Genomic DNA, 16,025 nt, shown 5'->3' on the forward strand with positions numbered 1-16,025 from the left:
GCTGTTTGAAAAGTCCGCTCTCGAGGCTCATTCGCGGGAGGAAGCCTCAGCGCGCGGTTGGTGCGCTCCGCTCCGCTGGCGGCCGTTGTTTGCGGGGATGGTCCGGACGAAGGCGGACTGCGGCGGGACCGGAGGAGCCTACCGCAAAGGCAGGCTAGGGACGCGGGACCCCGGGGAGGGCCTTCAGTCTTTGGCCTTTCATTAGGGAAGGGGTCTTATGGTCTTGGGAAGATGGTTTGAGCGTTGGGACTATGACCTGCTGGAGACCAGGGTTCGAATCCCGCCTCAGCCATGGGAAGTTATGGGGCGATCACACCCTCTCTGCCTCAGAGCTGGCCATGGCAAAATGGCACACTGCCTCTGAAGAAAGTGCCAAGGAAACCCAATGCTAAGAAGCCTTAGTGTTGCCATAAGGGCGAGTGGACAATCCTCGCTCAGGATGGCCATGGCAAACCCTCTTCGAAGAAACATTGCTAAGAAAAGCCCAGGATAGAGTCTTCCTAAGGGCAGTCACACTGCCTCGGTTTCGTAGGGTGGCCAGGCAAACCTTGGATGGCATCTGTCAATGGGGTGCTTTGACTGAGAGTTCCTGCATGGCAGGATGGGTTGGACTGGATGGTCCCCTCTGAAGAAACTGCCAAGAAGACCCCAGGATAGTTTGCCTTAGGGTCGCCTAAGGGCAGGTCACACTCTCTCAGCCTCAGAGGAGGCCATGGCAAACCCCCCTGAACAAATCTTCCCAAGAAAACCCCAGGATAGCTTCGCCTTAAGGTCCCCAGAAACCACCTGAAGGCACAGGACAAAGAGTGATTTAATGTTGTGGACATCACCCTAGACTCCTTTAGAGGAAGAGGCATTTGTGAAGGAGGTGTTGTTGTTGTTGTTGTTGTTGTTGTTATTGTGTCTTCAAGTCCTTCCACACTTGAATCAGGTCTGCAGCTTGGGTAACAGCCACAAATGATCTGACAAATGTTGAAGTGTCTACTATAGTATCCTAACTAGCTATAGTAGTCTCCCCACCCCATTTTCTTCTTATTGTTTTTGCTTGTAAGAAACGCACCATTTAATCATTTTATTTTAATAAACATTAAACATTTAAGCAGAAATTTAAACATTTCGGACGTATGGTGACCTTAAAGCGGTGAGCCATTCTGGGGTTTTTCATGGCAAGTTTCTAGAAAGGGGGCTTGCCATGGCTATCCTCTGAGGCTGAGAGAGTGTGACTTGCCCATGGTTTCCCAATGGGTTTCATGCCTGAGCCAGGATTCGAACCCCGGTCTCCAGAGTCCTAACCCAACACTCAAACCACTGCACCTCCACACTGTCTCTGTACAATACAGAACCAATGCAGTTTGACACCACTTTTAACTGCCATGGCTCAGTACACCATGGAAGCCTGGAGTTGGTAGTTTTGGGAGCTATTTAGCCTTTCGGAGTGCTCTGCTGCTACAACAGTCCCAGGGTTACATAAGATGGAGCGGTGGTAATTAAAGTATTGTCAAACTGCATCAATTCTATAGTGTAGACGCATCCTTTTGGATGACAACTTAAATTGCTATATCAAATTCTGAGGTGTGTAGCACCATGTTGCAATGAGTATAACTAGTAACTGCTGCAAACGTTCTCTTATTATGGTAGTTAAGAGATTAGCGCTGGAGAAAAGAACCAACACAACTGTCTTCTTCATCCTTTCTTGACCCAATCTGTCTAAACTTCAGAAAACTAAGGCAGCATTGGAAAAGAAACGTTTGTGAATTTATTCTTATCAGGTTAAAAAAAGACTTGTTTGGTGGGTAGAGTACAATTCTATTTGAGGAACTTAATTGGTTTTTCAGTTACATAGAAAAAGCCTGTCTCAATGTACTTGCTATGGCTGTAAATGGTTTTAGTGGTTAATTGTAAGGCTGGTGTGTTAGTATTTAACAGCTGCATCTGCACTGCAGAAATAATCCCATTTGATGCAACTTTAACTGGAATTTTATGGAAGTCTGTGCATTGTAGTTAGTTGTGGCACTAGAGCTCTGACAGAGAAGGCTAAAAGGCTCACAGAACTATAATTCCCAGAAGTCCATAGCGTTGAGTCGTGGCAAAATGGTGCCAGACTGGATTGTTTCTGCAGTGTGGTTGCCACCAATGTTTACTAGGTTATACTAATATTACTATTAATAGTATACAGTACTGGTCAAAGACCGAATAAATTTTATTACTATTATTACTACTATTAATAGCAGTATTAATGGTTAAAGTATTTAAAATTAACGTAGTTTTAATTTAAAACAATTTTTTTTCTTAAATGTTTTAAAAATCCAATTTAAAGAAATGATGTTATAATCCCTGCTGTACAGTGAATCTTTCTTAACCCTTTCCTTCTCTTTCAATGCCAGTTGTAGCTGCCCGGGCTCCACGGAAAGTGCTTGGCTCTGGTAGTGCTAATGTAAGTTCGTCTCCTACATCACGGAAAGGTAAGTGTGTAGGTTGATAGGGCTTGATTCCTGGTTGGCATGATTATGAATAATGGGCATTATTTAATAGGAATGACCATTTGGCCCTCCATTTGGGTCTTCTGCTCTCAGAGGCCTCTGCCAGCATGACCAATAGTAAGGGATTAAGGAAACCGAAGTCCAAAATATCTAGAATGCCAGGTGTTCTCTACTCCACCTTCTTATATTTATGGCAATTCTTATTTTTGTTTGTCTTTCTTTGTGCATAAACCATATAAAGCCATAGAAAGAAACAAGAAACACACAAAAAATCCATACAACAAAAAGGTACTGTAGTTGCTTTTTCATATTGAATGATGAACATTTACCAAGATGTGCTGAATTATAGAATCCGTTCTGAGATCTAAGGGCAATCCTACCAAAAGTAAGGTGCAACAATATCTCGAAATTGGCTTTGGGTTGTGTGTGGAGAGGACTGTCTTACATAAACTAAGCAGGACTTGCTTTTTTGTAAACATAATAGAACGTGGCAGGTAGCTATCATCGTCTCCCTCATTTATAGATGTGATAGTATGAAAAAAGCCTGTTTTTATTCTATCTTGAAGCAGTTTTTCTAGAAAAATTGGGATTATGGAACACTTTCTTTTAGAATTATGCATAAAATGTTTAAGACAAAGTTTTATACATTTACTCGTCCTACATAATTTCTAACATCTTATGTACTGCGTAGACATTTACTGTATACGGCATCTTGCCTAAGTGTAGTTCTTAAGTTTGGGTGTCTTTTCCCTAGTTCTTTTTATGGGATCGAGTGCTGCGCTTCTGCTTGGCACTGTGGAGAACTACTCAGGACAAAACAGGTTGCTCTGTTTTACTAACATTATTGGGTTTTCCTGGTTATGCTTTTGTCTGTTTTCTCAGACAAAATGAGGTTTCTTATAGTCCAAGTGTCCTTAAGGGTTCAGTCCTTCATAGCTCCATTCGTAACATTTTTTAAAAATAAAAAGTTAAATTTGTAATTACATTCTGACATAACCACACTTAATATACGAAATGTGGTAATTTTTAAAATCAAAATCCAAGTTATATATAACACCTCTTAAAGTTCCTATAGTAAATGAAGTAAGTTCCAATATGTCAGGAATGCTAATACAGTATGGAATTTTAAAACGATAGCTCCTTAAGCAAGATGCAGATCTGTGTTGTTCACTTGTTTAAAATAACCTTTGCCTGAGAAAAGCCAGTAGGCTTTTAAATGTTGTCTGATGTGTACCTCATAAAGGTTTTATATATTTATGTATTTATTTATTTATTAAAAATTATTTATGTATTTATTTTACAGCTAACATGACTACCCTGTATTCTGATATCTCATGCACTCAATTTCCTCTATATAAAATGTACATTTATGCGTGTTTTTTTTTTTATTTTTATTGGAAGCATTCACAGTACTTTTGTGTTGTTGGCTTTTTGGCTTTTGGGGAACTGATGCACTCCTATCTTCCTTCTACAGCTGAGAGTAAATATGCTGGCGGCAATCCAGTGTGTGTGAGGCCGACACCGCCGTGGCAAAAAGGAATAGGAGAATTCTTCACACAGTCCCCAAAGCACTCAGAGAAGGAGAACCACAGTTCAGACGACGAAGCAGGATGCAGTGGAATAGGAACAAGTAGATGTAAGTAAGAAACGGGTATCATAGTGTTAGCCACCATAATAATATTTTTGCAACGTGACATGGTTTGTTTTGCATTGATCACTGAAACTCTGGAGTGAAGAATAGTGGACCCACTTCAGATTTGGCCTTTGAACCCATACTTAGTTGTCTAGCCCTCTCAATTAGCTCTTGGTGCTGCAGATGTCATGGGAATGTCGTTTAGTATAAAGAGAGTATTTGGAAAATTTGGTCAGGAGGCAGAGATGGCAGAGATGAGAAGTGCCCAATGTCAGGTTGTTGTTATTACACTGGTGCCTCGGGATACGAAATGATCGGGTTACGAAGTTTCCGGGATACGAAAAAGTTGGATTGGCAAAAACTGTTTCGGGTTACGAAATATTTTTCGGGTTACAAAATTCATTTCGGCGCGAAATTCAAATGCTGCAAAGTGCAGCTATAGGCTTTCCAGTGCTAACGGAAAGCCTTCTCTTAGCTAAGGGACTTGACGTGGACGACGAGGACGTGGAGGAACTCATTGAGGAGCACAGTGAGGACCTCACAACAGAGGACCTCAAGGCCTTGGCGGCCATGCAACACTTGGCCGTGGATGAGGACGTGCTCCATTTTGACAGGGGCCAGGAGGAGGAGGCGGCAGGGGCATTTTTGCCAACGGCAGAAATGAAAGACATTTTGCGGCAATTCCACAATGTGTCTTCTTATGTTGAGAAGCATCACCCTGAGAAGGTGTTCACCAGCCATGCCATTGCCCATTATGATAATGTCTGCCTTAGCCATTTTAGGAACCTGCTTAAGGCCTGGCAAAAGCAGACATCCTTGGACCAGTTCTTCACAAAAGAGGGAGAACCGTCATCCAAGAAGGGCAAAGGTGCTGATGACCCTTAAAAAAAACACCAAATTAAAAAAAAAAATTGTTGTTAAAATGGTTAACTTTGTTAAATTGGTTGAATTGGTTGTCTGGGTTTAAATTTGGGTGTTTTGGCTGCCCCTCCTCCTCCTCCTCCTCCTCCTCCTCCTCCTGCCTCACTCTAAGATGCCAGGACCAGCAAAGGTAAGAAAAAAACTTTTTTTCTTTATCCTTTAGAAACCTTTAGAATGGACCTGCAAGTCATTCTTAAGCTCTTTAGTGCCTCAGGCAACTTTGCATTACATTGTATTGTACGGTACTTAGCTTAATAGGCCTCTATTGTAACTTTGTTTTGACTTGCATGTTCAGTCTGAGGTCATAGAACGCATTAGTTATTTTCAATGGAAAAAGTGTTTCGGGTTACGAAATTTTCGGGTTACGAAAGGAATGGCGGAACGAATTAATTTCGTAACTCGAGGCACCAGTGTATTTATTTATATAGCGCTGTAAATTTGCACAGCCCTGTACGTACAAACAATAAATAGATAAGAGTAAACCTGCCTGTGGCGTACAATCTAAGAAGGTTCGTTTCTGGAATCTCTGATGTGGTGGCATTTGAATCTTACTAAATCCTACTACTTGAAGAACTGTGCAGCTACTGGGCAGGATCGATTTCCGGCAAAGAGCGGAACCAAACAAGCGAATGTGGGCATTCTTCTATATGTGCCACTCCTGAGACATCTGGAGTGCTAGACTACTCTAGAGTTTTGAGCAGCTCCAGGGACATAGCCAGGATTTTGGGAAGCGGGGGGGGGGGGGGGGGCTAAGTGCCACCCCCCTATTTGGGGGGGGGGGGGGGGGGGGGGCCCCCCCCTTTTTTTTTTATCTAAGGGGGGGGGGGCCCCCCCCCCCCCCCCCCGCTACATCCCTGGCAGCTCCAAGGACTGCAAAGCAAAGGATAGCTGTTGCATTATCGCAGTACCAGCACAATGTGGGTTTGGACCACTCTTACTGACCTTCACATCATTTTTGCTTCTTCAGAGCGTGTTCCCTGCTTCCCTATTGCAGCACAAATCAGCTTTGGAAGATGACCAAACGGGACCCAGTCTCACCTCTTGCTGGCGGACCTTGCCATGCTCCGTACCTTATAATGACATTGTGTGTAACTCTGTATATATTCTGAATGTTTGCTTTGAATATAAAGGGCTTTACGAAAGTCCAGCTAGGCTGTTTTGTTGTACCAAACGACCCGAAACTTGAATGACTGTTTAAAGGGAATTGAAACCAGTATTTCCTAAGCGCTTAACTACCAATAAGCATAACAATGCTTGGTAAATCAGGAGTTTTATATTAAATGCAATTTACTTCTTTATGCACTTCCTTAAAATCTTGTGCCCTATGACTGTTAATAAAAAAAAGTTTGTTAAAAATAAATAAATATGTGTTTGTATTAACTGAATGTGTCCGGCTTTTCTTTTTGACCACCAAATGTAATCCTATTGGAAATTTGAGAAGCTTCTATTGTAATTAATTTACAAATAGAATAATCCCTTTGTTCTTTAAATTGAAATACGGCTTGCCTTAGGCTACATCCACATTGCAGAAATGATCCAGTTTAGAGGACTAGCATGGCCTTAGAGGTCTTTAAACAGAGGCTGGATGGCCATCTGTCAAAGGGGGTGCTATGATGGAGAGTTCCTGCACGGCAGAATGGGGCTGGACTGGATCAGGGCCCTTGCGCTCTCTTCCAACTCTATGATACTTATGGCATAGTGGTTTTAGTGATGGACTTCTGACTCCGGAGACTAGGGTTCAATTCCCCGCTTGGCCCTGTAAGCCTTTGGGTGACCCTGGGCAGGTCACACTCTCAGCCCCAGAGGAAAGCAATGGCAAACCCCTGAACAAACCTTCCCAAGAGAAGCCCATGATATGCATGTGAAGTCGAAGGCTTTCATGGCCGGCATCCATCGCTCTTTGTGGGGTTTTGGGGCTCTGTGGCCATGTTCTAGAAGAGTTTCTTCCTGATGTTTTGTCTTTGAAGACGCCAGCCACAGATGCTGGCAAAACATCAGGAAGAAACTCTTCTAGAACATGGCCACAGAGCCCCAAAAACCATGACATGGGTGATCCACATGCAAAGCCATGATCTTGTAAAGGAAAGAACATTGGTTGGCATGAGCGTTTTTTTCTTACTTAGGCAGTTCCCTGCAATGAGCGATCAAGGGAGCGTTTTTTTGTGTGTGCCAGTCTGCATCCCAAACAATAAGTTGGCATTTCTGCAATAATAGTAATAATAACAATAATAATAGGATTCATTTATATGCCGCCCAAGAATCTGGGGGGCTTACAACAGAAGGGATAATAGACGGTTCCCTGCCCTCAGGCTTACAATCTAAAAAGGAGAAGGGAATAGTAGTGGGGGGGGGAATACTTTGTAAATGTTAATAATAATAATAGGATTTGTTTATATGCCGCCCCTCTACAAGATGCAAAGGTTAAAAAACGTACTGTATTCCCAAACCTTCAATCCCTCTTAAGATACAATTAAACGATACAAGAGTTAATGAATTGCATGTTCAATGGCAATTATATATCTATCTATATATATATATGTCTATATATCTACATATATATATATGTGTGTGTGTGTGTGTGTGTGTGTATATTTTAGATTTTGGAAATGGCTGCGTCCACACTGAAGGAATGACCCGCTTTTGGCCCCGCTTTAACTCTCTTCCGCCTCGAGGGTCTGGGAGTCTGAAAAGCTCCACAGCCTGGAGCCGGAGAAGCGTTAAAGCGGCGCCCAAACCGGGTTATTTCTCCCATACGGACGCAGGCCAAGGAGGGCCCAATCCCAGCCCACTTCCTCTTAGCAACCGAACGCGGTTGCTAAGGAGCGTTCGCGGCGGCCGCGACCCGGAAGCAGTTCTGTGAGGGCGCCTGGGTTCGTCTGGCGTCTCGCTGATAGGGCGCTGGTCGGGCGGAGGGGCGTGTCCTCAGGGAAGGACTTCCGGGTCGGCGTCGGAGCGCTTGGCGAAGGAAGGAAGGAGGGGGCAGTGGCCCCGGGTTGGCGCCCCCTCCTCCGGTCCTGCCTTCCTTCAGGGAGAAGGCGCTGCCCCTCAGGACGGTAGGGCGCGCTTCCTCCGCGGAAGGCTTTGGGCCTCCGCGGCTTCCGTCCCTTGGCGCCCCTCGGCCGGGCTTTGTGTGGGTTCTCCTGAGGGAAAAGGCGAAGAGAGGGAAGGAGCGAGGAGGCCGAAGGGGAGCGCCTCGGGTTTTAACAAGGTTACATGCCTTCCGCCTTCCTTCGCCGCCGGCGGGACACGGGTTCGGTGTGTTCGTGTGAATGGAGGAGATGGCTGTTGCCTCTCTGTGGGGCTGCGAAGGGAGGAGGAAGGGAAGGGCTCTGGCTTCCTCCTCACAGAAGTAGTCCTTTGTTTTCTTTAGTGGTTTGGTTTATTTATTATTATTATTATTATTATTATTATTATTATCCTTTATTTATGAAGCGCTGTAAATTTACACAGCGCTGTTATTTTAATTATATATATATATATATAATATATATATATATTCTATATACATATGCCTACAGAATATATACATATATATGTTATGTATGTTATGTATATTATATATATATATTATGCATATTATATATATATATATGTATTATGTATATCATGTGTTTGTGTGTATATATATATATTATATTATGTATATTCTATCTATATATCTGTATAGATATATAGATATAGATATATGTAGATATTATACACACACACACATATATATTATATTATATTTATCTCCCCAAAATTTGGGCTCAAGACACCTTACAATATATTTTTCCCCAAAAAACCCAGTACAATTAAAACATACAAAAATAATAACATTAAAACAGAATTTCTGTACAGTATTTTGTTATTGTCATTGTATTTGTTTATATCCCGTCCTTCTCCCAGAATTGGGACTCAGGATGGATTATAGTATAAAAAAACAAATAAACAAAATGGTACAGTTAAAACATAAAAAAATAGAACGTGAAAAGAGAATTACTGTATTTATTAGTACTATTATTATAGTTATTATGTTTATTTGTATTCTTCTCTTCTCCCGAAATTGGGACTCAGGGCGGATTACAATATTAAAGAACAGTAAGTCTTGGCCAACAAGGAGGAGGCCATTCTGATCTCTATTTATTCCTCAGTTTCAATAAACCAATCATATATACAGTGGTACCCCGGGATACGAATTACCCAGCTTACGAATTTTTCGGGATACGAAAAAATCCCATAGGGATTTATTGTTTCGGCTTACGAAGGTTTTTTCGGGTTACGAAAAAACCTCGGCGCTATTTTCAATGGAGCCGCGGCAGAGCCGCGGCTTTTTTTCCATTAGCGCCTATGGCAATTCAGGTTACGAAGGTTTTTCGGGTTACGAAATTAGCCGCGGAACGAATTAATTTCGTAACCCGAGGTACCACTGTAATACATATTAATACAGTGGTACCCCGGGATACGAAATACCCACGTTACGAAATTTCCGGGATACGAAAAAATCCCATAGGAAATAACTGTTCCGGGTTATGAAGGTTATTTCGGGTTACGAAGAAAATTTTGGTGCTTTTCGGCGCTATTTCACACGAAATCGCGGCTTTTCCCCATTAGCGCCTATGGGTTTTCGGCTTGCGAAGGCTTTTCGGGTTACGAAAGCGGCGGCGGAACGAATTAATTTCGTAACCCGAGGTACCACTGTATTAGATAAAATATATAAATATAGCATATGCAGTACATATATATTTACATGTATCTATCATATATAACATCTCTATATATTATATCATATATATTTATCCATGTATACTTATGCTTATATTGCTTATAAGTTTGTTTTATCTATATGCCAGTCCTGTTTTAACATTGACTTTTCAATTGTTTTATGGCCTGAAGGTCAGTGGACTGTAATAAAGGCTTTGAGTGACATATTTGTTTACATAGAATCATAGAATCATAAATTTGGAAGAGAGCACAAGGGCCATCCAGTCCAACCCCATTTGGCCATGCAGGGACTGTCAATCAAAGCATCTCTGACAGATGGCCATCCAGCCTCTGCTTAAAAACCTCTAAGGAAGGAGACTCCATTACACTCCGAGGAAGGAGTTTGTTCCACTGTCAGGAAGTTCCTCCTAATGTTGAGGTGGAATCTCTTTTCCTATAGTTTGAGTCCTTTGCTCCTTGTTCTGTTCTCTGGAGCAGCAGAAAACAAACTTGCTCCCTCCTCAACATGACATCCCTTCAAATATTTAAACAGGGTTATCATATCACCCTCTTAACCTTCTCTTCTCCAGGCTAAACATCCCCAGTTCCCTGAGTCGTTCCTCATAGGGCATGGTTTCCAGACCCTTCACCATTTTTGTCGCCCTCCTTTGGACACAAGGCTCCAGTTTCTCCACATCCTTTGTAAATTGTGGTGCCCGGAACTGGACACAGTATTCCAGGTGGGGCTTGACCAAAGCAGAATAGACTGGCACTATTACTTCCCTTGATCTATACACTATACTTCTATTGATGCAGCCTAAAATTGCATTGGCCTTGTTAGCTGCCGCATCGCACTGTTGACTCATGTTCAACTTGTTGTCTACTTGGACTCCCAGATCCCTTTCACACATAGTTTCATTCAGCCAAGTGTCTCCCATCCTATATCTGTGCATTTCATTTTTCCGCCCTAAGTACAATACCTTACATTTCTCCGTGTTGAATTTCATTTTGTTAGCTTTGGCCCAGCTTTCTAATCTATTAAGGAAATTTTGAATTTTGATCCTGTCCTCTGGAGTATTAGCTGTTCCTCCTAATTTGGTGTCGTCTGCAAATTTGATAAGTATGCTCCCAATTCTGTCATCCAGGTCATTGATAAAGATGTTGAATAGCACTGGGCCCAGAACAGACCTCTAGGACCCCACTGGTCACTTCTCTCCAAGATGAAAAGGAGCCATTGTTGAGCACCCTTTGGGTTCGGCCGGTCAACCAGTTACAAATCCATGTAACAGTTACTTTGTCTAGCCCACATTTTACAAGCTTGTTTGCAAGAATGTCATGGGGAACCTTGTCAAAGGCCTTACTGATACCAAGATAAACTATATCCATAGCATTCCCTTCATCTACCAAGCTGGTAATTTTATCAAAGAAAGAGATAAGATTTGTCTGGAATGACTTGTTTCTCTGAAACCCGCTTTCTTCCCCAAATGAGCACTCAAAGCAGCTCACAGTTTCCCCAAAGTTGGGATTCAAAGCGGCTCACAGACTCTGGTTCTTTCATTCATCCATTCTTGTATATCTTGCATTTCTCCCAGTATGGGACCCAGACTAAAGGGCTATTCCTTTTGGGAAGCCAGGCCAAGCAATGTCAGAGTGAGGATGCAGCTTCACTGAAAGCATTGGAAGTTTTCTGCTTCCTTTCTAACCTGGCCCTTTTTCATGTTTTATGCTTTGTTTCCAAGCCTTCTTGACTCACTCTATAAACTGCAGCAATTTATTATTATTTAGTATTTGAAAGTCCAAACAGAGGCTAATCTTTTGCTGATCACTGGCTACCTTCAGTGCTTTATTGCCTGCGGAACTGGAGGAGAATTGGACATTACCTGTATGAAGAAAAGCAATTTATTGTTAGAGTTATATTATCTTGTCATGTTTGTTTTTATTTGTTATTGATTTAGAATATTTATACCCCCATTCTTCAGCCACAGAGACTTTCACAACAGTTTACAGAGAGTTAATTTGACAGTTCCCTGCTCTCAGGCTTACGGTATAAAAAGACATGACCCAGAAGGAGAAGTTGGACTTAATTTATTTATTATGGCCTGTTACAGACTGCCAAAATAAAGCTGCTTCGGGTCTCTTTGGAGGTATGCTATTTAAATGATGCATGGGTCCTAAGAGTCCGGAGGTTGCGCCAAAGCCACTCTCCATTCCTAAGCACTGGAGTGCAGCTTTGGTGCAGCTTCCAGATTCTTAGGATGCATGCATCATTTAAACAGCATACCTCCAAAGAGACCCAAAGCAGCTTTATTTTGGCAGTCTGTAACAGGCCTATGTATCCAGATTGAAACAGCCAAGTTTACAAGACAGATGTGGTGTGTAACAGTGCTGAAATAGACATGTTGGTGGATGTAGTAATATGCAATTGAGGTAGTTATAAGCATATTATGCTGAGTTTACTGTACCAACCTCCCAAGTTAGATTTGGACTGCGTTTTAGGGGTCTAAAAGCAGTTTTTAGAAGAGCAGTGTAACATGGTTGGTACTTTGCAGATGTTTCCCAAATTGTACATTAACCTGTAGGTATTCCCATGCTTCAAGAGACACTATATATATATGTGTGTGTGTGTGTGTGTGTGTGTGTGTGTGTGTATATATATATATATAGAGAGAGAGAGAGGGAGATTGAGAGAGAGAATTTCTGTGTGTGTAGAGAGCCCCTACTCCTTCTCTGGTGTCATTTAACTTGTTTTGTATTTCAATAGCATATGAGTGATTCCTATGTGTTGTACATGATGTTCCATGCACACAGCACTGCTAGTGTATCTTGGTGATATTACTAGATGTTTTGTTCCTACCATTGTGTGTGCCTTACCAGTCTGTACTATTAGACGCTGCTTTACTATGTTTTCTTACCTGTTGACATATGGAAAAAGAGCAAACTTCAGAAATATGGGCAAGAGATAGGTCTTAGCAGTTCTTATTCCAGCAGTCTGGTGTTAAGCATGCTTGTGAGGATAGAAGCTCAGTTGATTGCAGTATAATGTGATTAAATGCTTTTAAGCCGGCCGAATAAGAAATGTTATGCTGGAACTAGGGAAATGATCCAGTACTGTGGGCTTCATTAAATACATATTAATTACTGTGCCCAGTTTGATAGGAGTGTGTGTTTATAAAGCTGGTCATAGCATGGGTTCTAAGAAAACACCTTTGTCCATATACACCTGCTTGGGATTTTGATTTGAGCTGTGTATCTGTATGCAAGAAGAGAAAATAACAAGGGACCATAATGGAGCCTCATTTTGAAAATGCTAGCCTCCTTAATTGGAATGGACGGTCTATGGGAAAGCCCTAACACAACCAGAAACAATATAATGTTTGCTTTAGCAGTATGTTTAGATGCCTTGGACAACTGGAATTACATGGTTTGCGTTATACAGTGGGTCCTTGTTAACTGCTGGGGTTTGGTTCCAGAATCTCCCACAGATAACAAAATCCATGTATACTCAAGTCCCATTAAGTATAATGGTTTAGCAAAATGGTATCCCTTATATAAAATGACAAAATCAAGGTTAGCTTTTTTGGAATTTGTATATTTTAAAAAATATTTTCAAGCCATGGATGCTTGAATCCGTGGATAAAAAATCCGGGGATAAGGAGAGCCAACTGTACTTTAGATGTTAGCATATTGTGGTCTGATATTTTGTTAACAGTCTTCAGCTTTATTGGAATCTCTGTTAGGCATAATATTAATTAAAATACGCTTTGGTTTATGAGGGAAAAGAGCATCGCTATGCTCCTCTTTGTTGAAAACTTTAATAAATGTGAGCAAGGCCTTGTTTACTTGTTGATCTCTGCATTGCACAGAAATGACTGAGGAACGCTAACCTGTTGTAGTAGAAACAAGCTCATTAGCAAGACAGGTGAGGAAGAAAAGGAACCAGTTAACATAAATATTAAGTGAAGTTATTCTAACCCGTGACATATGGGTATAGCAGAATGTAACGCTGCACAATCCTATTTCCAACTCCTTCGCTATCGGAGTTGGGCTCTTCCTGGAGCCACCGACTTGTTCAGTTTCTCAGTGCTGATGCGTGGGCACAACTGTGAGCTGCTTCCATGGAAACTACATTGAGCTGTTGACTGATCTGCAAATAGGTAGTTAAACTATGCAGATTTATTCAGATACACACACCCCCCCCCCAATATATGTATATACATTGGTGGCTTGGTAGTGTTAGGTGACAACTTTTGCTTTTGCTGGTTTTCACAGTAAAGTCCTAATTTAAATCACAAACTTCTCTTCTATTTGGAGTCTCTAGTTCAGTAGACCAATAATGGAACCCAAATAACACCCGTCGTTCTTAAAGCATCATCATCATTGTTATCATCATCTGCACTTCATTAAATATAATAATCCAGTTTCATTGGGGCTATATTGCAGGTAAACAGTCAAGGATATTAATCTCATTTCCAAGAAATGTTCTTTTGGGGGTCATTTTAATAGTTTTCCATTACACAATGAGAGTAGGAGGAGTGCCATTGGTAGGGGCCGCTTGGACCCAGTGAATGTTTCTTACAGGGTTTCTTCTGCATTATTAGATGAACGTTTGATTGTCTAAATGGCCTTGTGCATTATCCAAGCTAAGAGTTAAATAGTAATATTGTGCAGAGCTGGAGTTACGTGGCAAAAGTGTAATTAATTCCAAGAAGAAGAATATGACTCTTCTACTTGCATCTCTTCCAATATGGCTATACATGTTAATATTTACATCTCTTTTCATGCAAGCTAAATGAGTGATATGCTATATTAATAGTCACAATGCTTTGCATTCATGGATTTTTTCCTCATGGGATCTACAAACACTGGGTCATTCCCACGTAATTTCAAACACCCACCTGATTTATCATTGCTCAAAATGTGAATGTGATAAATACATTCTACCAGAATAAGTCTTTTTCAGAAGTGTTGTACTGTACTAAAGTGAGTTGTTTTAAGATTGCCGTGTTTGTGACATTTTCAGGCCTCCTTATGTGAACACTATCTGATCTTTTATGTTGTTGTTACAGCATCAGTACCTACAAAGTAACTTTCTTCAAAGGTTTACACTACTACCAGGAATATTTTAGCAGGAGTGCAGTTAGTGCTTCAAACATTTTAATGTTTAAGTATTTTATCATATATTTAGAAACCTCTAGGTACAAAATCTAGTTTTTTGTCATGCGTCATGTCCTTACAGTTTATCCAAAGAATATTGAATCTCTTAAGTAATTATTGTTGTAATTGGAGAGCCTTGCTTAGAAGTGCAGAAATGTTTTGCCATCTTTATTTTATGTTATGTTGATTTAAAGATTTTCAGTCCACCTTTCAGTTCCCAGTGCCTTCACAGAGCTGTGTATAGAAAATCCTACACAAGACATAGTATGGTATAAAGCCATATTACATTACTTGTTAGTTGTCATTTTTAGGGAATGCTTTCAAAGCACAGAGGTAATAATGCACACTGGAAAAAAATCCTTCTATTAGACAACAGCAATAATGGAGCCACCCATTTCCTGTTTGACAAGCGAAAAATAAGTTTTGCTCAGGAAAACACAACTTTTCCAGCCCCCAAAGGCCTATCTTCTTTTTAACTGAACTTGATCAAAGTACAGTAGTTAAGCTGTTTGGTATGATTTGAAGGGGAATTTCTAATGATTGTGCACAACTTGAACTTACTGAGCTGGAAGTTAATAGTTTAGTTTTCTTCCCTCTGTCTGCTTTTGTCTACCCTAAATGTAAGCAGAAATAGCTCTGATCCAGAGATCAGAAACAGGAGCAAAAAATGGAGGGCCAACTGTATATGAATTTATACACACACACACACACACACACACACACACACACACACAGAGTTGGCCCTCCATTTTTGCTCCATTCCGGACCCCCCCTGTGAAAATGGAGGCTCGCACATATTCAAGCCCCATAGGCACACCATTATAAATAGCGGAGGTCGCCTCTCTGTGCATATTCAAGGATGCAGATCTCAGTGTCTAGGATCTTCTCTTTGTACCACTCTTTCCATGTAAGATGATTCAAGGAAGTTGCACAATCAGTGTAAGATTTTTGCCCAGTCTATGGCAGAGTGTAGCGTGCCGTTTACTGTAAGTGCTCAGCAGATTTTTATTTGTCTGGGAAGACTCCAGAGGACTTCCAAACCTGTCCATTAATTATATACTGGTTATTTTTACCTGAAAAATGGAAGCACCTATATCAATTGTGAAGATGTTTTATCTTCCTAATGACTGTGGTTGTGCTCCTTGAATATATTT

The 16,025-nt window shown here is 41.2% G+C and overlaps 2 protein-coding genes across 7 annotated transcripts in view; both read left to right on the forward strand.

Annotated features, from left to right (window-relative positions):
* On the forward strand, positions 1-6,414 carry PCLAF (PCNA clamp associated factor). The gene is made up of 4 exons (XM_042471448.1): positions 1-149; positions 2,385-2,462; positions 3,955-4,116; positions 6,002-6,414. Coding segments are annotated over exons 1-4 (294 nt in total). The 5' UTR covers positions 1-97; the 3' UTR covers positions 6,004-6,414.
* Positions 6,415-7,954: 1,540 nt separating this feature from the next.
* CSNK1G1 (casein kinase 1 gamma 1) overlaps positions 7,955-16,025 on the forward strand; it is a 47,330-nt gene continuing 39,259 nt past the window's right edge. For 3 of the 6 annotated variants that reach the window (XM_042472833.1, XM_042472832.1, XM_042472831.1), the window contains exon 1: positions 8,121-8,289. The gene's annotated coding sequence lies outside the window, so the exon portion shown is untranslated. Of the gene's footprint in view, positions 8,088-8,120; positions 8,290-16,025 lie in introns of those variants that run through there. The other 3 variants (XM_042472828.1, XM_042472827.1, XM_042472830.1) reach the window with 3 other exon arrangements.

Source organism: Sceloporus undulatus, chromosome 6 (genome assembly GCF_019175285.1).
Source record: "Sceloporus undulatus isolate JIND9_A2432 ecotype Alabama chromosome 6, SceUnd_v1.1, whole genome shotgun sequence".
In the NCBI taxonomy this organism is placed as follows: Eukaryota; Metazoa; Chordata; class Lepidosauria; order Squamata; family Phrynosomatidae; genus Sceloporus; species Sceloporus undulatus.